Source organism: Pagrus pagrus (genome assembly GCF_965226575.1).
Source record: "Pagrus pagrus genome assembly, chromosome: 17".
Lineage (NCBI taxonomy): Eukaryota > Metazoa > Chordata > Actinopteri > Spariformes > Sparidae > Pagrus > Pagrus pagrus.
Window position 1 is genome coordinate 16521933 of NC_140201.1, and position 22525 is coordinate 16544457.

General features: G+C 39.7%; 1 protein-coding gene across 1 annotated transcript; it reads left to right on the forward strand.

The window, feature by feature from the left end:
- The first annotated feature begins 835 nt into the window (after positions 1–835).
- On the forward strand, positions 836–22512 carry LOC311273133 (putative acyl-CoA dehydrogenase 6). Its single transcript, XM_084380031.1, has 9 exons — positions 836–1045; positions 9571–9691; positions 15808–15937; positions 17899–18005; positions 18420–18587; positions 18812–18985; positions 19453–19614; positions 20908–21058; positions 22131–22512. The coding sequence occupies exons 1-9, from the start codon at positions 845–847 to the stop codon at positions 22219–22221; spliced, it is 1305 nt and encodes a 434-aa protein (XP_084236157.1). The 5' UTR covers positions 836–844; the 3' UTR covers positions 22222–22512.
- Positions 22513–22525: the final 13 nt, after the last annotated feature.

Genomic DNA, 22525 nt, shown 5'->3' on the forward strand with positions numbered 1-22525 from the left:
TTGTTGTTCCATACACAGAAGCAACTGTCATTAAATGTGCTTGTTTATAACTCAGCCTGTCTCCATCATTCATTGTGGTTAGGAAGCAGATACATCTTCATAACTCAGTTTGCATACATTAAGACTTTACCAAACCTCCTCTCATACAGTTTTATAAGATTAATAACATTTCTGCAGCATACGTCATGGTAAAGACTTCAGACTTTGCTATTGTTTTTGCTCTTTTCTCTATAGTTTCTGATTTTTTTTCTTGTTTTTTCCCGCAGTAACAGGCAGCTATTTGTTTTCTTTAATACGTTTATGAAAATCAAGTAGCAGACAGATCTGTCGATTCCTGGAATAGAGGAAAAAGCGCCTTAAATTTCCTTTAAATGGGCTCAAACAATCGATTTTACTGGTATGATCCTTTAAGACAGCTGTTTTTAACCTTTTTGCCTAAAAATTAAGCATGACTCTTTGTGACCCTTTATCACACATTGTGTAGACATGGCGTCAACAAAGAGGGATTTTCCTTTATAAATGATTAATTGAATGATTTCATTTCTGGTCTGAAGAAGTGAAACTATCTTATATTTCACAAAAAATAGCAAATGTTATGAAAAAAGAAATAAACTTATGATGTAGCTTATGATTTGATGTAGATGAAATATATTAAAACTACATTTTGTATTTGTTTAGTGGTGATATTTCCCAGAATGACGGAATATTTGGAAGTCAAACCTTTCTAGAGTTTAAATGTTCCACCCGGGTTAAAGTTTTAACCGGGTGAAACCCTACCTGCTCCTAGAAGTGGGTTACAGTTGAGTCCCCTCATGCGCATGCGCACACGAGCGAGTCGACAGAGATGGCGCTGCGCGGAGGAGCTCTGCGTGTAAACCTGCTGGTCAACAGCTCCAGTTTCTACAAATTCACCTCATTTGTTGGTGTCCGGTCGTTTTCTGAAAAAGTGTCATCCCAACCCGTAACCTCCAGTGCCCCGGAGACCACGGGTGACCATTTAATCTACACACAAGAGCACTTTGCATTAAAGGAGTCCCTCAGAAAGGTATGCAGGACCGCTAGCATCGTAGCTTTGATTGTACAACGTACTGTAAACAAAGCCAGGCTTTGCTCTGTTTAAGCAGGTGACAGGTGGACGTTGTAATGTCCGTGTGTGTTGCTGGATAGCAGCAGCTATATTCCGTTTAAATAAAGTGAAAGAAGCAGCAGAGGGGCAGTATAGTACAACTAGGTGAGAGGTCACTGTGCTAGCTTGTTATGTACTGTAGTGCCCTCAGCTGAGCTGTGTCGATGTTTGCAGCTGCTCTGCCAAGAACAAACAAACCACCAGCTTCAAGTTGAAGATACATATGTATCCTCACATGACTGTACAAGGCTCCATTGTTTTCTGCTGCTCTAAGTTATGGGTGAATAAGGATAGTGAGGCAGAGCGCCAGTGAGGCTACAGTGGTTTACAATAGCCTCTGCCTTATGTTTTCATGACCCATCCTACAGTCCCACTTCATACATGTCAGCCCTCCTCCTGCCAACATGTGCAGCATCTCACTTCTTGGACTGAGATTATCTAAAGTAATGTTTACTTTTGTCAGCTCAGACTTTTAACATCTGGTGTTTATTGTGTGACTGACAGGCCTGGATGCACACAATATGTTATATTTCTGAAAAATTAATATTCAGAAGCTGTAGTGAGGAAGGCATTGTGTTTCTATACACTACACACTCTACAAACCTGAGCCTGACTAGTATATCTGGTGGCTGATGTTATCTGCCGATATTGGCCTGTCACACTTGTATTTGTATTGGCTCAGTGTTGTCCAATATGTGCTGATTTCTTTATGCATTATAATGCAGAAAAATATTCTTGGGATAGTTTATAATGATTGAATTCAGAGTGGAGTTACCCGTTTCAATGTACTAGTGTCATTTAAGATATTAGAGTTTATTGTTATCTTTGTCATAAGTGTTTGAACATCACACTTTAGGGATTATTGCAAAAAAAAATATGTGTTTATATAGTCATTTACATAATGATATTGGACTTTTTCACTTCCTGATATCATATTAGCACCAGCCCCAAAAAGCAAGTATCAGTTGCCTGCACCCTTACTGCATATACATTCAGCTTCATATTAAAGGTCCAGTGTGTAGGATTCAGTGGCATCTAGCGGTGACGTACAAATTGCAACCAACTGAACACCCCTCGCAGCTAAAAACATGAAAGGCCCTCTCTACAGCCAGTGTTTGTTTTGTCAGTTCTGGGCTCCTGTAGAAACATGGTGGTGCAACATGGCGGACTCTATAGATATAAAGGTAACAAAAGCACAACAATTCTTATTGTCAGGTGTTTATAGGTGATTATTATATTCTATTGCTGCCCCTAAGTCCCACACACTGGACATTTTAAACAATTGTTTTCCTTGCTTACACAGGCCAGTGCATAATTCATGTGTAGAAAAGTTTCTGATTTCAGAGGAATTTGCTAATTGGTTGTTTTGTGTGAGAGTTGTGAAAATAGATAACACTGGCGGTGACTAGACAGCTGAGGGGGCCATGGCATTCAGATGAATCTGCCTATGAGCCATAGTATTTTAGCCAAAGCACAAACAATGTTAGTTTGAATTAAGCAAATATTTGGCCCTGAATCATATGTTGAATCTCCATTATCTTAACCACAAAGATGTTTATTTTCACTCTTGAGAACTGGTATTCTTCCTCTGGCCATTGATTTTGGCAGCTTCACAAATATCTGAGAGGAAAACAGATTGTGTGACATGGGAATAGTTGAAAGGGAGTCCCATTTTCTTTTGTGCAGAGTTTATAAAGTCAATTTTCTATGAAACTGCATCTCAAAACCCTAAAATGTTGTGATGTGATAATCATAAATTGGAGTGGTTGTTTAATTTGAATGTGTTGTCTGAAAAGCCTTGAAGAGAAGGCACTATGGAAGACTCCAACTGACTATTTTCTTTTTGCTTAAGCAGTGGTAGATTTAATTTGTTTAGACTTGCTTTTGCCAAATTTGTTTTGTCATATTTTTGTTGTGCTTTTTCTTTTGATCTGGCTTTTAATTACTTTTGCAATGTCTCTAATTTGCTTTTTTGTTGTTCTTCCTTTTCTCTTCTTTTCTTTTGTTAAGCACTTGGTGAAGTCTGCTCTTGAAAGGCGCTATAGAAATTAACTTCTTATTGTATTACAGACAGTTTTAATGAATGTTAGGTATGGGGTATGAACATTAGCATTAACTTAAAAGCCCTCGGCCCTTTCAGACTCATTCAAAAGCTTCATTCAGCACTGTAACTCCACACATTTCCTGCTACAGTTAGTGATTTCAGACATGCAGAGCTTTTATTTTTTGAAAAGCTAAATATCTGCAGCTGGAAATTATGCTCATAAAAAAAAAAAATCAAAGTGCGCATTAGTAATTAGCCTGACTCATTCTGGATGTATATTACTAGGCAGACAGTGGAGACAGAGGTTGCAAATATAATAACAAGTGCCTAATTTAAGGCAGACAGCAAATATGTTGCGGTAAATAGAAGGAAGCTTGTTGTGTGACTAAACCTTCAAAAGGATGCCAGAAGGTTGAAAATAAACTAACACTGGGAATAATGGGAAGGATGAAAATGTGAAAAGGAAATGCAGAACAATATGTTGGCAGTGCAGGAAAGGGAACTTGAGGCAGTGTGGTTTATTAAAAGAATTCACTGTAGGATAGTGTGTTTATAGATGGTATACAAATGGGGTTATAGGAAATCCCTTAGTAACTGTTCAAGGTCATACACTGCTAAATAGTGCCAATGTTTCCACTACAAATTTTCTGTTAGTGGGTGTGGAGGGACGTCGGACCACGTTAGACTGTTGTCAGTCTGGCTGTGTGTGTTACAGTGTGTGTGGTGCTCATTTGTAGATGAGACAGACAACTTCCCATGCTCAGAAATTAGTCAGAATTCCAGAGTCTCCCACATGTACTAACCCCTTAAACAGTCCAAGGCTGGTGTGTCAGCTGGAAGGTCATTAATGAGGACACAAAGGCAAAAGAGATTTCCCTAACACTTCTAGGAAGAGCTTCCTCATGTGCAGCCTCTTATGGTTCCAGACCTGGACTTCCCGCAACATTACAAAGCCATTGTTGGCGGTTTTAAAATAACGCTGGCCAGTTATGTCCTACCAGTATCAGAGGACATTTTTATATTTACATCCTGTGAAATTGGTTGGTGATTAAATCAACTAAATAATGGCCTTTAGTACAACTTTTCTCCTTGCCTGAAGACCATTTCTTCACAGCATCAAATTATCTTTGACTAGGCTGAAACATTAGCGGAGCTCTGTTATGCATCTTTTGATTTTCAGAGTCAGTTGGCTCCTGGTGTTGCCAGCTACTTAAGATGCTGTTTGTGTCACTGAATCTAAAACGGGGAAGGGACAACTGATGAGTATACAATTATTTTTGATAGATATTGCAATTGCAATATGAGTCATGATTAGCGAGATCCTTTTTGCAGGTTGGTTGTTCAACCTTTTGCAAGTTTATGGCTGTTGTCATGTGGCTGTTAGAGACTCAATCTTATAATGTATTAAAATGTTTCGTTTAAATGGCTGTTGGGAGGTTGGATGCACATAAGACACAGGAGCAGACAGGCTGGTGCAGCAACGCCTTGACAAACTGACACTTTTTACAAGGAAACATCTTAATGTATTGTATTTAATGTCAAATTTGCAAGAAGGCACCAATGATGTAGAATTTGCACTAGTTGTTTTCGCAAAGTTTCTTACATTTCTCCTCATGCAACAACTCTCAGAATCGTGTGATTTGTAAGGGAGTCTGAGGATATTGTGGTTACTAGTTCAATGCTTATTTGAAACAGACACAAACATCGCAAATGTTCACAAACATCTGCTGCTAACATTGAAAGAATAGTGGAGCCCATGTAATTTGCATTCAAGTTGAACCATTTGGAAATCACACAATGTGTGATCCATTCTGTCTGTTGTTGTGGCTTCTCCTTGTTGTTTGGAGGACATCATTTGACTAGGAGGTCCTTCAGTGTTGCCCAGGATACATGTGCGCACAAATTGCTAAAAGGATGTGGTCACATGTGTCCCAGACCACCTCTGAATGTCGGATCTCAAATGATCTCGACAATAGGGGTGGGTAGTCTGTATTTGTAATTTTGTATAACAGTATATGTGCTGCTGTTATTAGAACTGTGACGATTAGTCAGTTAATCAATGAGTTTATCGAAAGAATCGGCAGCTATTTCTACTTATTTGTTTGTTTGTTTGTTTTGATTGACAGGGACAATGTGCAGCTCGTAAGTTGAACCAGAGTTAAAGATAAGCTACTTTAAATGTGTACTCCCTAGGCAGACAGTGATGACCTAACACTAGCACGTATTGCCTATCCATCAACAACAAGATTTCAAAAATGTTATAACACTACGCTGATTGCAACCAGATTTCTCAAGATTAAGTGTTTGCGTTAGTGCTTGATGGATACATGGTAAGGTTGATTTTCGATTAATTGTTTCAGTCATTTTTCTCACAAAAATTGTCAAACATTTGCTGGGTCCAGCTTTGATTTGCTGTTTGTCTTTCTCATTTATGAGACTAAAAGAAATCTTTGTGTTTTGGAGTGTTGGTTGGTCGAAAGAAGCAATTTGAAGATGCCACTTTGGGCTCTGGGAAATTGTCATGAGCATTTTTCACTAATTTTTTATCTTTTATAGACTAACTGATGAATTCATTAAAATAATCTGCAGATGATTCGATAAAAATAACCTTTAGTTGCAGCTGTAGCTTTTGCCTGATGATATTGATTTATATTGTGTTATAGTCAATTGTCTCATATTTATCAGATTTTTGATTTATGTTGTTACATGTCCTGACCCTAATTGACGTTTTAATATCTTGAGTAACCTTGTGATTCCTACCCATAATGTATAGTACATCAATATGTAGAAAAGTAAAGCCAAATTGACACAACTGTTTAGGTTACACAGAGAAGCCCGGTCATTTTGTAGTATTCCGGACTGTCTGTGATTTTCCCCTTGGCACCCAGGACAGACTGGACATTATGACAGACTAGTTAAATTCAGTGTTCTTGACCCTGTCGATGATGTGAAATAGTTCTGGTATGCAACAGAGTAAGTTCACAATAACCTTTGTGAAGAAATGTAGGCTCACTCCCTGATGGGCTTTGTGTTCCCCTCTCCAGCCGCGAGCCGTCCCTCCCTTTTCCTTTTCTTCCTCAGGATTTGAACTTTGAACATGGATAGCTTTATGCAGGTTGAAGGGGACCAGTGCTGTGGCTGCCTATTTTTACTGCTTGTTCTTGTGTTTGATGTTAAACACTGTAAGTTTGGATGATTTTCACAGAATCAGGTCCGGGCATGTGCCCCACATATCTGTTGAAAGTCGTGTCTGCTTTCTGTTTTGAGCAGGAAAAACATGATGTCCATGTTCTTGTCTGCTTTGAATGCAGATGTTTTCTCAGCCACTACATTTTTCTTGGCAGGTTGAGTGGTTGACTGGTTCGTTTGTGTGTTTTGGAAGCAGAAAATGAGTGTCCATCACTTTTGCAATCCTGGAAAAAACCTGTGAATTCTTCCTCAGTACTGTTATTTTAGTTTGAATGGTAAAACACTGGCCTAGTTCAGCCTGTTGCTGGTTGTGCTTTCTCTCTCTAGCAGATTTGTAACCAAAGTTACTAGAAAGAATAATCAAATGGGATTTGTTTTTCTTATTATTGCACATGGCTCATTTAACTCTGTATATTGGTTGAGGCTTGGATTTGATGTTCCTTATTTCCAATAAGTACCTCTTTCGTTGTAATCATTACTTTTCATTGGCTTTACCCACCATTTAGAGCATATTGTTCTGAGAAGAGACACACATTTGCATATCATATTGTCACGGATCTGTTGAAACCATGGTCCATTAAAATGTTTATACATTAATGTCACAAAGCACCAATAGAAGACCAGTAATTGTTTGTCATAATTTGGCTGCAAGAAACAGGCAAGTCACACCACATAAATGTTTATTTTATATATTTATTTGTTAATTGATTTGCTTGAAATGGCAGAAGCAGCACTTAATACCGACTTTATTTTGCTGAAAATGTTGTTGACGTCCTGTGCACTTGAACGTCCTGTTGGCAAAGCCTGCTGTGTGAGGTAGAATTGTTACAAAACAATTGACAACAAAATACCACATGAACTGTAACCCACGCTGTCAGTGCACAGCCTATTTTCTGTGTAGCAGCTTGAGTTCCCGCAAAAAATAGCACCATATGAGCGTCTGAGTAGATTGGTCATTTGTAAGTGCTTCTCCAGCTGTGGACCATTTCCAGGTGCTCCAAATGAGTCACGGCTGCGAGGTTCACTCATTCAAAAGTCAATTGAAAAGCCAGGTTGCAACCCACCCTTCATTCCCCGCAGACATTTTGGCCATGACTCACAAAACCAGGCACTAGTGATGTATACTTTTAAAACACAATGTTGCTTGAGTGTGGATTTGAGAGACAATACAAAAGCTACTCTCACTGTTGAAGGATGTAATGTAAAATTCTGTGACAAGATTACCAGAATACATTTGTCCCATCCTTATGAATTCAATATGTTTATTTGGTCCTGGTAGAAATTGGCACAAAGCTGGTGGATCAGTAGTAAAATCAGATGTTTTATCAGGCTGTTAAATTCATACCTTACATGATTTACTAGTTACTGGGGGTGTGCCTCACTCCCTTAAGGCCCCTACACATCAAAATGACATCAAAGAACTAGCTACGACAGTTGACTATTGCGTTGTGTCGTGTCGCCGCTGTCGGGGCCAAAAAGCTGCACTTGAACACTGCAAAGACTACAGCTGGCAGCCAACAAGCTTGTATGTGATGCATGCAAAAATACAGGTGCCCTGGTAGTGCCTGGTAGGGTGTTCGACCCATGAGTAGAGGCTCTGTCCACAGCAGCGGCTTGGGTTCGATTCCCGCCTACGTTATTCCTGGTGGGCGTAGCAGTGCGGTCAATTTCGATGCTTGCCCATTGTAAGAGATTTGTGTTGGAAACAAACGGTCCCCTGGGTGGCACTGTTGCGTTTCATGTTTCGAAATTCGTTATACATATGTATCATGACCAGACGCACAAAATACCTCAGGGACCGAAACCCTCAGTCCAACAGGAAATTGGCCATTCTCATTCAAAGTCAATCCTTCGCCATCACGCAGGAAGTCCTTATAACTTCAACATAGAATTTCCCATCTGCATCAAATTGCTCACACATGTAGAGGGGCTCGCCCTGACTACGTCTCTGCATCAATACTGTGTCATATCTATAGCGCCACCCACTGGACACAGGAAGTCACTTAATATGTCACTGTTGTGTTTTCAGTGACACGGATTCCAGTTAGGTAGGAACCTTTCCACAGACAACGGGCGAGCACACATTTTGTTGCGCGCACTCCGACGGCGCCACAGCCCGACGTACGTGGGGCAAGGGCCCGTTCATCGCTGCTTGCAAGTTTTTAGATTGTTTATTAGGAAAATCCTGCATAGTGTACCTTAGGCGTCATCCATCTCATATATAGTGAAAGTTATTCCATAACCACAACTTTTTTTGTTCCACTGGTAAAACATATAATATAGTCATCCTTCATTTTTAGGCAGTTGTATATCCCAGGCTTTGTGGCTGAATAGATGGATTGGCTGCTAACACAGAAAGAATGTCATTATGGGTTTCAGTACCGAGTTTATTTTCACATGCTGTTCTAAATGTTACTTCAGAGGTTTTCCTGCGCTGCCAAGAATAAAATGGTGGAGGAAACAGACTCATTAAAATATTGGCATTCGAAATGCTCGACTGCAAAGATGCCGAATATCAGCACAATAATTGCTACCAACAGCTTCATAAAAGTATCAGTATCATCCCGCAGAACCCCCAAACCCTCTGTGCAATTTGCACTGCAAGTTGCATTTGGACAACTAAACCCCTTTGTGTTACCAGTTCTGCTACAGTCTTGTTTTTTAGCACAATTTTTCTGCTCCAAACCACTGTCATTGTTTTAATAGCCTGCAGCTTGTCTTGTTGTATGTGACGAGCCAAGTATGGTTATCAGTAGGGGACTGATAACATGCACACAAAGTAAAAGGAATGGCATCCATGATGTCACTGTATTCATGTGCTACATTTTTCCAGCCTGCTTTCTATTCATTGATATGTAATACCTTATCTTGCTGTCTGCGAGGGATAGATTACATAGACTTAAGTTGAGATGTGCACCGCACAGCAGGAAACCAATGTATTATATATTATATTATATACATGTATTACAATTATTGGAAGGGTTTTTTTTTTCACTTGTGTTGTATATATATCCCTTTACTGTTACTTATTAGACAGGCATAGAATAGCAAGGCTGTCACTTGTTGTTAGGATCATATTGAGCAAAGAAAATCTGTGTGGACATACAGTACATACAATAACTTAAAAATTCACAAGAAAAAATGTGGAGGATTATTTCATGTACACTGTTAAAAAACACATAAACATACCTCTCCCCTGATGTTTTTGCAGATCATCGACCAGGAGATCAACCCCCATGTGGATCAGTGGGAAGCAGAAGAGATGTTTCCAGCCCATAAAATCTTCAAGATCTTAGGAAGTGCCGGCTTCCTAGGAGTCAACAAACCAGTTGGTAAGAGTGATAGATTACTGATCTCTGACAGATTAATATTGGCAAACCAAAAAGTACAACGTTTATTTTCATAAATGCACTGGCGGACTTGGTAGCTTGATGATTAGCACCCTAAAACAACAGTCTCCAATTCTCCAATCCTGTTGTTGTGGAGTTTGGCATGAAACTGCCCCGCAGGAGTGAAAGTTGGTGTTTGTTTCTCCACCTGTATCTTTCTTGGATCTGTAATTGACTGGCAGTGCATGCTTGGACAGACTCAATCCCCTGCGACTCTGAAAAGGAATTTAGGATTTTTGACAACTCCTTCTATAAAATATATTGAGAGTTTAATTAATCTGATGGGCTTTTGTTCTTTATTTGGAGCAGAGTCCGTTTGATTTAAAGACCCAGAAGCCTTTTTAATTTTAGGAGGATGTTTGTTTTTTGTGAAAGAATCGAAGGAGATAATAAGCCTGTGGGGAAATGATAATAACCGACACATCAAGGTGCCAGACTCAGTGCACCTTTCTTGACTTTGGAAACAAAAGCCGTTTTGCCTGATTGAGTCTCACACAGAGTGGTTAACAAGTAAATCCAGTGAAATTTGAATACGTTAATTCACAACTTTGTGGAGACATGTCTGTGAGCAAATTTCTAAAGACCTACCTGTGTTCACCTGGATACATTAAATGGGCATGAGCATTAAAAAACTGTTAAAAACTCAAAGCAGTTTAGCATGTGTTTGCAGATTATACTGTATATGCATGACCTGAAAGTTGCTCTGGAAGTGTTTTTAGGGCATTTCCTGGCACGGACTTGAGTCCATGTGTTTTCTTGGCAATTAAGTTAGTTATCCATATGGATATGATGATTGGCCGATTAGTCTGTGCCTCAGCCTACATGATGAATGTTTTTGGGACATGCTGTTTCTGTTGCCATTGCAGAAACTCCCTTAATAAATCTGTAACATGTCTATGAGTTGAAAAGGCCTTCTCACAACATAAATATTACATTTTTAAAGCAAGAATACACATGAATATCAGTAACACTGAACTAAGGGATAGGTGGGAGGGATCCTTCACTGTGCGCAGTTTGATCGTCTCATCTTCAAGCAGCATTTGGCTCGTCTCGCCTCACAGCTGAATCCACTTTCCATACATTTCTTTTTTCTGTCAGACAGCCATACATTACAGCTGGTCTGGTTTAGGAGTGTTTCCACTGTGTTGATGGGTTAGTGTCACAGCAACATCCCAAAACAGCTGTCTTCTACAGTATAGCCCACTTCCAGATGTGTACCCAGCTGTGTCACTGCTGGAGGAGAGGAGGAGGCGGGACAGGCTCCGTGCAGTACAAGACTACAAAAAAAGTTGTGGTTGTGATTTATGCTTTGTTCTGAATATTTGAGGAGATTTGTGGGACGTGTTTGACAATCAGACAGCGGAGATGTTAAGTTTCATAGTTATTCCCACGGCAATAGACTCATTGTAACTTCTCACAGCTGAAGTTGCTGTTCTGATGCTGAAAAGAATAAATCTGTGAACAACAGTGTTGGACACTGAGCTCTGTGACACAGACTTCACTACAAGTCTGTAGGTCAAAGAAGAGGGAGGATGAGGGAATTAAAAAGTGCTGAGTACACAAGCCTGAGGCATTAGTTGACAGGATTAGAGAGGCGGAGACACACTGTATTATCAGGTGGTAGATTACCTGCTATCATATACAGCAAGTGACAAGCTTAAGAAGTACTATTTGTAAAACAATGTTAGTGGGTTAATTAAACCTTGTCATTCAGAAACAGCTGTCAGGGTGCTGATTTGACGTGTTTCAGTATACAATTTAAATTGACATCATGCACCAGCAGTATAGTGTTTTGTCAATAATTCTAGTCTTTAACATTTAAAATGTAAAAAATGTTTTAGATATTTTAGACAAACATTATACTCTATTCATAAATAATTGCTACTATGGAATTTCAGCTGCATTTGACTTAATATTTTCTAGCATATAAGGAAAAAAAGTTGCCGCCATATTATGTCTTCAGAAAAATGTGCAGCTTGAGTAACCACATGTCCCTTTGCTGAAGTGCTGACTAATGAAGCAGACTCTCAAACAATTCTGCTAGAGTTAATTGTCTTAAAGGCTCGGATTACAGGAATGGGAAAAAGGGATTAAGAAGTCTGTTCAATGGAGAAATGTTTCATCTGGTGGTCTGAGTCAGAATAGACCAAGCCATATATCTTATTCTGTCTTTTGTCGAGTTCCAGATGCTCAACTTTTAAAAGGTCTTGAAGGGTAACAAGTGAAATCATCTGACCGTATAGTTAATTACTGAAATGATTACACTCTAAACATCACACTATAAGACTAAATTATTTGTTTTGGTTTGGTTTTATCGTCTTAATTAATATTTAACAGTGCCGTGTTGTATAAATCACAATGTAAAAGAAATCTTAAGGGCCCCTAAACTCGTAGTTTAGGTGTGAAGATGGCTCAGGCTGCACAGTTGATGGGGATATTATCAAGTGCAATATCCAAATTGCAGTAGCTGCAATTTTTTGGAAAAGGTAAATTGTGTGCCAAATCAGCATGATAATGAAGTACGGTAGTGTTGCAGAGATGCCCTGATCGACAAATCTTGTTCTCCAGATGTAAGAAAAGTTTGGAACAAACCACATCAAATGTCACATCATCATGATTTTAATAGGTTTTTTAGTAACAATGACAATTATTATGCAATTACCATATTGTGCCACCCTACTCTCTGCCATCACTATCTAAAAAAACAAATAAAAAATGTTGCTAAAATAGTGAAAAGAATGAGTGCATAAAACAGATCGAGAGTTAGCCCTAACAGTCAACTCAAAAATCAGAATCAGACCTATATTCAATTCCTGTTTCTAGGATTTAATGAATGTGTTCATCCGTGAGCATCGATGACTAAAAATCCGGCCACACAGAACACTGGAAATGGACTTAACAGATTTATGCCGGGTCTTGAACTTTACATGGTCACATGTCCGTAACTGGCAATAAAGTTAATGCCCCTGTTTACATCTTTTGGTGCCATGCAGCATATCCCTTCATTTAATCCACTGACAAGAACACTCCACACTTATCTTTCCACTCTTTTTCCATGCATGAGGAAAGGCATTATAACCTTTGAAAACATGAGAACAGGAAGTTTTCTCAAGGCAGCCACGTTTGGGGAGAGGACAGGGATGACCCTTGGCTATGGGCCTGTTTTCCTCTGCTCTGAGAGGGATGTATCTGAACTTCATGCCAATGGCCTCTTGTCTCCTGCTTGACAGATAGAACCTGGCAGCTAGCACAGTTTTCCTTTAAAACAGTTTTTTAACTACTGTTTAGATGACTAACCTCTTGGAGGGACTCGTGTGAGCAGGCTGTTCTCTTTCTCACTTTTCCTCCTTTAGTAACACTCTGATAAATGCGTTACAATGGCTAGTCTGTCCAGAGACATTACTAACACAGTGACTTTTTTTAGATTTTACAGTCCTTCATACCGTAATGGTGATGAATGTATTCAATGTTTGAACAATAGTGCATGTCATGGTTTTGTCATCAGGTCCCCCGTGTTTCTGTGTATATTCAATACGGAAAGATTCAGAAACTTTGCTACTCCCCTCTTCGTGCTGCACCTTTAAATTTTCTCCGTCTTAATCCTCCAACATGTGTTTCATATGGAGCTCCATCCGACGAGGACCTACGCTGAGGAACATCTGGCGTTCAGAAGAAACATATGCACATAGGATTGACATTTGTGACAGAATTATGTTTGTTTTTCTTCTGTTTGCTTGTTCAACCAGACGGCCTGCTGTTTTGCTTAAAGTGGAATAAACCTTGATGCTTCCCTTCGTCCACATTATCCACCGCAGGGTTTCCAGGGCTCAGAGACTTATCGCTGCACAGCTGCACCTGTTTCCTCTGTTTTGTTTAGCTCCCCTACTCCCTTGTTTGCTTGTCCCACTACATCTCCCTCTTTCTCTGTCCCCATTTATTTTTCTCTCCTTCTTTTCATTCCCTGTCTCTCTCTGACAGCCTGCCAGACAGAGCTTTCCATTATTCGATAACTAGTCTGACAGGTGATATTAAACCACTTTGCTGGAGTTGGAGGCTCCCATGTGATGAATTCACTGACAATTATTTGTTGTCAGTCACTATTAGTATCCATGCAGTGGCGGGCATACTGTATTTTAGTCATTGGAAAACTGCACAGAGCATTTCATCAATACTCGGTCTTGTTACTTTTGGCTGACTGGACATTATTATCTATCCTAAATTAACTGCTGTCAAGTAACGTTTGCTGGACCAGATGACGAGATGTTGATGTCTAGTTTTTAGTACTGCAGAGAGAAGAGTCATCTTCAAATGGTTTCATTATCATATTGTTTCTTTTTGAAAGGATTTGGATGTGTGCATGTTGACAGCAAACAACTTGAGAAAAATGCAGAATAAAAGCAAGTACAATGGCTAGCTACTTCCATGCGTAGTGGGCAGAAAATTGGCCTTTAGCACAAAATATCTTAGTATAAAGACCAGGCTGTTCATTTCACAATGAATTCTGCAACGGATGATGAAAGGCAAAAGAAAGGAAAAGTAAAGAGAGGGCTCTTTATGGCAGAAAGTGGTGTTTTAAACACGGCAATGCTCCCGTTCAACTCCATTAAGGACCTGAGGTCTCTGTAAATGTCTCTTCTGCCAATAGACCCCTATTTTTTACTTTCTCAGTAAATGGGTTGTTTAATACGGAAGCGTATTGCATTCACTTGAGTAATTTATTTTTTGGTCTGTTTTTCTGAGTAATTTTTTTTTGGTCTGTTTTTCTGAGTAATTTTTTTTTGGTTTGTTTCTTTTTTCTGTTTTTCTGACTAATTATTTTTCCTGTTTTTCAGAGTAATTTATTTTCTGTTTTTCGTGGTAATTTTTTTCTGTTTTTCGTGGTCATTTTTTTCTGTTTTTCGGAGTAATTTTTTTTCCCTGAATTATCGCGATACTTCGAACTCCCGCGAGAACCTCCAAACTGCCATATCTGTCCAACTGATCTGGAGTAATGTACTATGTACATTACTATGTACTATGTATATGTCTATACATTTCTAGCAGATCTGAATGGGCTTTCCTTCTGAACAACCGCAAAAGTCCTCATTCAGGGGGGGCGACCCCAATTCCGACGGACCGCCATTCCGACCAGGTTATGGTTAAGGTTAGGGTTTCAGGTTCGGAATGGCGATCTTTTTTCAAAAAAGGGCCGGCATTCCGAAACATGAAAGTGAACGTTCGGAATGGCGACTTGTCACCATCCTCAGGTGCCTGTATAAAGTTGACAAACTAATGGTAATACCATCTATATGATTTAAAGACAGGACTATCTCCCAGTGTCTAAAACCCAGACCAAAGTAAAACTTGATTCAATTAAACAAGTCGGTCATGTTTGTCTCCATTATCGAGCTTTCAATAACGGAATGAATGCGTCTATTGTTTCAAATGCTCTCTAAACTCAGAAAAAAATTACTCTGAAAAACAGAAAAAATTTACTCCGAAAAACAGACCAAAAAAAAAAATTACTCTGAAAAACAGACCAAAAAAAAATTACTCAGAAAAACAGAAATAATTACTCCGAAAAACAAACCAAAAAAAAAATTACTCAAGTGAATGCAATACGCTTCCGTAGTTTAAGAGATGAAATTCAGGTTTGATACACTAAGCAGAACAGATGATATGACACTGAGATGACAGTGACCCTTATCTGCAGCATGCCACTGATCTCGCAGCAATGCTTTTTACACCTAATTACAGATGGCACAGTTAGTGATAACATCCTGTAATTAATTTGAGTGCATGCACCAGTGCCAAAGGCCCAGCTCAGAATATTATGTATGTATGTATGTGTGCAGAAACATGCTAGGCAGTGATTTTATTACAGAGATAACAGCAAAGATGGAAGGGAGGAAGGGAAGGTGGGTGCAAGGCTAGTTTAAGGTGACTAATGTGGCGATGGTGGATATTTATCCAAAGAAGGGAAAAAGTAATCTTCACACAAGAATCTACACAATGTTAAGTGAACTGTCATCCTTCGAGTCTCTGCAGTAGTTAAAGTGGTATGTGTTTGTCTCATGCAGAATATGGAGGCTTGGGTCTTGACTTCAGCTACAACGTAGCCGTGTCAGAGGAGCTGGGCAACATCCGCTGCGGAGGCGTTCCCATGGCCATCGGTGTACAGACTGATATGGCTACTCCTGCACTGGCCAGGTAAAATCCCACATATAGTACTTTATGGTTCATGAGCAAAGAAGCAATCTGCTGATATTTACCCTAGGTGAAACGTTTGCAGCTTAGTATTACAGTCCCCAAATCCAGTGTTTTCACTATTTCCCCTAAAGTCAACTCCCAACAGTTTGGGTTGGCGGCGCGGCTTTGTGTAAATGTACGCTTAGCCAGGGTCACAAATCTCCCCCCACTGCTGCCTTATCTTAACAGTCGAACAATAACTAGTCAGTGGCTCCTTTTTGTTTTACCCTCTTCACACCACCACTAGAGCCAATCATATCAGTGCTGGAGCACCTTTTCAAACATCCACGCTACAGGGAAGCATTTTCCATTCTGAGATGATAAGAGGTTGCTTATATTGCTACCCCTGGCAACAACTGTCACCCTGTTTAGCATGCACATAATGGTAATGTGTTTGACACTTGAGTTTAAGTTTTTAACATCAAACCACGTTCAAACTATGGAAGAAGCACCTTTATTTCAGACATGTTCTTCATTCTTTGGTCCAGCGCTTGGTTAGCTTAGCTTAGCATGGGTTTATTTTAGTTAGGGCTGTACAGTTGATCAAGATTTTATCAAAATCTGATAAAGGTAAATGTGTGACAAAGAAGCATTATAATGAAGTATTGTGGTACTGCAGAGATGCCATGATCTACAAATCTTTTCTTCAGATGTAAGAAAACATATGTGTTTGGTACAGACCACAACAAATGTCACATCATCATGATTTGAATAGTTTTCTCAGTAAAGGTGAAAAAATGTGATGCAAAAATGATCATTCCCACTATTCATGAATCACATGGCAATATGATATTTTTCTTTATACCATATCCTGCAGCCCCAATTTTAGTGCATCTTTTAGTGTATGTCCATAATAGGCCAATGATTTCAAAAGCTGATGAACAGGAAGAGGTTTGCATTAATTGAACGTAATGTGACGGTTAAAGTCCATTTTATACTGGTACAAATCCATATCCATACTGATTTTACTGATTATATTGACCATTGTTAAATAAAATCATACATTTCCACAAGTATTCCTCACTTGTTTCCATTAACATATTATGACAGCAATCTAAACTGGAGGCAGAGGATTAGAAACTAAGGATCATCTTAGCTACTCATTAGTATATGCATGCAGTTATAGATATAACTATGACATAACTGATATTGATCAGACTGCAGTATATGATCAGTGAGTCAAGTAATGAAAAAAAGTGTGAGGTACTGGTCAGTAAAATTTACAATTTTGGTTTAAAACCTACAATTAACTAAAATTAACAGAACTGGAGGAAATAACAGGTTTAACTTAATATCGTGAAGTACCAACCTACCCCATGTGTTTGGAGTGACATCTGACAGGTGGCCAATTCTTACATATTGCACCTTTCATTTAATGTGAACTGTGGCGTTAGGTATCTTAGTTGTTGTCTAATACTTACACTAAAAAGTACAGCTTGTTGGACAGAACCTTCATCAAAGCCACACTTCCTGGAGGGTGTGTGTATTAATATGTGTGGTAATTGTCTCTCCCACACAGGGCCTTGGCTTATTGTGTGATATCCTCCTGTCATGAAACAGCTGCTGGTGACACAAGACAGAATTTAGTGCAATAGACAGTTGGGAGTCTCAGGAGCTTAATTAGGGGATGTACACTAGCCTGCAACGAGTTCTAGGCACTAAGAGAGCAGAAAAAAAAAATAAAGGGGGATACCAGGAGCTTCAGGAAAAGACTCCCTCCTCTGCTGCACTGGAGCTGTAATTGGCTCAAACACGGTGGTGTTGTTTTAAAGCACACTCTGTACTGCTCTGTCTTGCCACAGGTGGACTGTACAGTCACACAACTTTTAGATATAGAAAGTATTGGATTCTCCTACGTGACCAAAAGTAACTGCTTATTAAAAGTTACTAATATATTTTCATTTCTGTGTGTATGTGTGTAGGTTTGGTTCAGCTGAGCTAAAGAAAGAGTTCCTCATTCCCTCCATCATGGGGGACAAAGTGGCTTGTCTCGGTGTCAGTGAAGTCGGAGCCGGCTCTGATGTCTCAAGTATGTCTCTCCTTCATCATATTCTGGTCATTTATATCATATGATTAATTTCCTTTTTTAGCACCTGAAGGGCTGTTTTTAATCCGCCGGAGCTACAAAAATGATAGAGGAGCCAGAAACACAGCAGTTTTTCAATCAATTTGGCACTGATATTATCTCAGGAGAGAACAATGACATGCTGAATGCAACACAGTGTAAATGGGGCTAAGTTCAACACTTTTTGGCTTCTGTCTTTCTGGATTACTCGGTTAATACACCAGCTTCAGACGCAAGTCTTTTGATTTAGGGCCAAAATTGTATTTCTTTGAGTATTCACGCATTGAAGCTTTTCATTTAACCTTCTGTCCTGACACTCATCTTCCCAATTTTCACTCTCTTTCCATCCATTACACACTCCACCACATGCCGATGCAGGTATCATTACCAAGGCAGTGCGGAAAGGGGATGAATATGTGATCAACGGGGGAAAGATGTGGACCACTAACGGTACCCAGGCTGACTGGATGTGTCTCCTCGCCAACACCATCGACGGGCCCCCGCACAGGAACAAATCTCTCATCTGTTTGCCCATGAACCTGCCAGGTTGGAGTCCGTTGAAATATTTTAATTCGTCATCTGGGATTCAATTGCATCCAGAATCAGCCACTTAATTTAAGATTATGTTTGTTCGGTTCTATGATTTACTGCCTGAACCCTAAAATACCCTCCTACAGAATTTCTGTATCCGTTCTATCAATAGGGTTTGTTATTATTAGTGCGCCTTTGCCAAGATGCATGACGTTGATTTCCTGTCCTTCCTGCCGTAGGAGTCCACATTGCACGGAAAATTGATAAAATCGGCATGAAGTCATCAGACACAGCTGAAGTGTTCTTCGATGATGTTCGCGTTCCCTGCAAGAACCTCATCGGCCAGGAAGGCATGGGCTTCACCTATCAGATGCTTCAGTTCCAGGAAGAGAGGCTCTGGGCAGTGGCCAACAGTGAGTCTCACAATTCTTCATCTCTCTTCTTCGTCTCTCCCTCCGGCTCAGACATCATCTTTCACATTTTTATTTACTTTTTATCCTTCACTTTCACCCTTACTTCTGTTTTTCCCAACGTCTCATTTGCCTCCTACACATCTTACTGTGATCTCTACAGTTTAAAGTATTCAGGTATCATTTTGGTTTCCAAAAAATGAGGGAGTTCAGGTCATGGTTCAAGCCATTAATCCTCTGTAATGAAGCTGTTTGCTCATTTAAACAAGCCTGAGTCAATATTTTCGTGGGTAGAACTTCTGAGAAACTACTCGGTAGAAATGAAGCTGTTCAGAATCTGACTGCAGACTTCTGGGAATCATATCATTAATTAGAGACACTGCCATTAAAGAAATAAAAACTTGCTCTATCCCAACCAGCACGCAGCAGTAGTAGTGAGGTCACAACTCTCTCTGTCTTAACGCCTCTAGTCTTGACCACGATGGACAACGTCATCCAGGAGACCATCCAGTACACGCGGCAGAGGAAGATCTTTAAGCAGCCCGTCCTCTACCACCAGGCGGTTCACTTCAGGTTGGCGGAGCTGCAGACGGAGGTCGAGCTGCTCCGCTCCCTCCTCTACCGTGCTACAGGTGGGGTCACGAGACAAAATTTAAGATTAACGTTAGTTTAGTAACATTGGCTGCATCTGAATGTCTGTTCTCTCTTCATGTCTCCCATGTTTGTCTGTATGAATAACATTTATTTTTCAAAATATGCACATATCGGCAACATTCAAGTCTTCTTCATGAGATGAAATAGATCGTTATTTCTCCTCCAGATATTGTACATGTAAAATTCTGTGAAAATCCAGGATGGAATTTTGAACATGCATGCTTGGATTTGCGATTACAGTATTGAAGGAAGTCCATACCAAATGACCGCATGCAGCTGGCATCATGATACTTAATACCATAGATAAGACTTAAGTTACAAAGGCCTCAGTTGAGTCAGCTCTGTGGGAAAATGATGCTAATGCCAAACTAGCCTCGAGTGGAAAGTTGTCCACATGTGATGCAGTAGGTTGGTTTAAAAGACAAAGAGGGCATAGAGCAGACTGGAGAGCAATGTGGTGTATTACTAATAGGAAGTGATAAGTTAACAGTGAACAGCAAATGTGTTTGTCTGCCTAAAGACAGAGCAGTCATTGTAAGCATTATCAACAAAACTCCTTACTACTAGATTGCTAAAGGAACACGGAAGAATTTCATAGATGAGTTACCTGAAACTGAGTCTTGATTTCTATTCCATGTTTAAGAGGCTGGAATTCAATCTTTTTTAAGCTATATGGAAACTGTGTTTGTAATTGTTATTTGTGTTAATCGATATTTCCTTGTCAAAGAACTTAGGACAATTTTATATGTAGAGACAACCTTTTCCTCCAGCCTACTGTTGTTTCTGTGTGTACTGGCATAAGTTCAAAAACTAAGTTCAGGCTTGGCTACCTGAGAAACTGGCACATACCCAGCTCTTCCAAAATAAAAGTGCTTTGCGCTGCAGTGTTTATGATGTGAATGTTTGGGTGCATCTGTCGGGCAGGCGTCCAAGGTCTCGTAATTTCCCTCCTTGTGTTTGTAACCACTTCAGTGGCTAGCAGCTTTGAATGATTTCATCTAGCTGGTAGCAGTTCAAGTCTAATTTGCTTGCCCAGGAATAGATCAGAGCGTTTGCATCTGTTTGGCACAGGTGGATAAACACACACACGTACACACACAAACTTCTTTACACACGGAAACAGGAAAAATCACGCAGCTCACACATGATCCTCTGGAGGTTACCTACAATAGAGGCATTGATCAATTGAAATGCTGGGAAAAGGTCTGAATGGGGAAAACCCCTGAATCAGAGCCAGTCACTCATTTCATCTGTCCTCCTTTCCCCTGCAGCGTTATACATTAAAGGCAATGATGTCACCAAGCTGGCATCCATGGCTAAATTAAAGGGAGGCCGCCTTGCCAGGGAGCTGAGCGACAGCTGTCTCCAGTATTGGGGAGGGATGGGCTTCACCAGTGAGGTACTGGTCAGCAGATTTTACAGGTGAGACTGGTCATGTAGTAATATCGTTTATACAATCATGTGTTTCGTACCCAATCATGATACTATCACCTTAAACATATTGCCTTTCAACTGTTTTCAATTGAGAATTTGTCAAAAAGGATTAGCAAATTATCATATTCTGTTTTGTTTTAGTGTCCCAACTGTTTTGGGATCTGGGTTGTATAATGTTTTGTTTAGTGATCTGGTTTTAAAACTGTTTTTCCCATTTTCCCCAACATAGAGCACTGTTTTCTATCTCTTTTTTACCACATCTCATTCAAAAACTAATAATATTGATTCAAAACCATGCCATTTCAGCACTAGTCAACCAACTGTGTGCACCCCTGAGGGTGTAATGTTTCTATGGGAACAGTAACCACACCAGTTGGCAGGAGCTTGATTAAGCTCTTGGTCAGTATATTGTACATGGACATTAAACAGGATTCCTTAATTGCAAAGTTAGAATCAGATTGATGACACGACAAAAGAAACGACCACGACCCTGGCAAAGAAAGAGATCTACAGAGGTTCTTTTATCCCAATTAATGTGGTAATCCAACTACACTACACTTAAATATGAGCTTGTAAGCTGTACACCATGGGTATGAATGCACTGACTGTTGTAAAATTGGGAGATCCTTGTTCTGTTATTGTGATGTTTTTTTAATCTTGTGGACGTGTGTGTTTATATTCTCCTGGGTGTATTCCCAAAAGAAATTTGTCATGCTTCAGCTGGTTTAGTTTATTCAGTTAAATTTTACAGAAACACAGAATGCGATCGAGTAATAACAAGCCTTTTTGGCTCAGTCTCCTGCTGTGCATTGTTGGACTGGGAGTCTCCTTGTGTGTATATTCAGTGTATGATAAAGTAACACTGTGGTTGATTCAGATTCTCTAAGCCGTTATTTTACACTGTGCTGACATCTACTGACGGGGTAAATAATGCAGCTGAGCGAGGCAGCCACTGTGGCTTTCAGTGAGAGAAAAAAACAATTGCTGCATTTTTTTAAGTGACTCAAGCTGAAGATGATTGATATGGAAATAAAAAACAGGTTTTATTATGCTTCCACAGGGATTCCAGGTTAATGTCGATTGGTGGAGGGGCTGATGAGGTCATGCTGGGAATCATCGCCAAGTACATGGACACAATGCCCAGGAAGTGATGTCATCAACACTGCTGATAAAGTGCTAATCATTCATTGTTAAACAGATCACCTAAGTGCAGTTCTGAAATGTTTAACCTCTCGACATTTACAAGGAAGTTTGATTTTGAAATTTGCCTTTCATTGTGTTTACTCTAATGTATGAAGTCAGAGAGAAAATATCCTCTTCTCAAACACAAGATGAAGCTCCGTCCTCTCTTCCTATCAACTTTACAAATGTAAATAGCCAACAGCCTAATTTTATTGTTATGGAATGTGTAATTAGTTCAATTAAACTTTGATCATCCTTGAAAGATTCAAACTA

What these genes read in the sequence shown, in the direction of transcription:
- LOC311273133 (XM_084380031.1), top strand. Translation starts at nt 845, where the DNA reads ATGGCGCTGCGCGGAGGAGCTCTGCGTGTAAACCTGCTGGTCAACAGC. An exon ending in AGGAGTCAACAAACCAGTTG is followed by an intron (nt 9,692 to 15,807) that starts GTAAGAGTGATA and finishes TGTCTCATGCAG; the next exon opens with AATATGGAGGCTTGGGTCTT. An exon ending in TTTGCCCATGAACCTGCCAG is followed by an intron (nt 18,588 to 18,811) that starts GTTGGAGTCCGT and finishes TTCCTGCCGTAG; the next exon opens with GAGTCCACATTGCACGGAAA.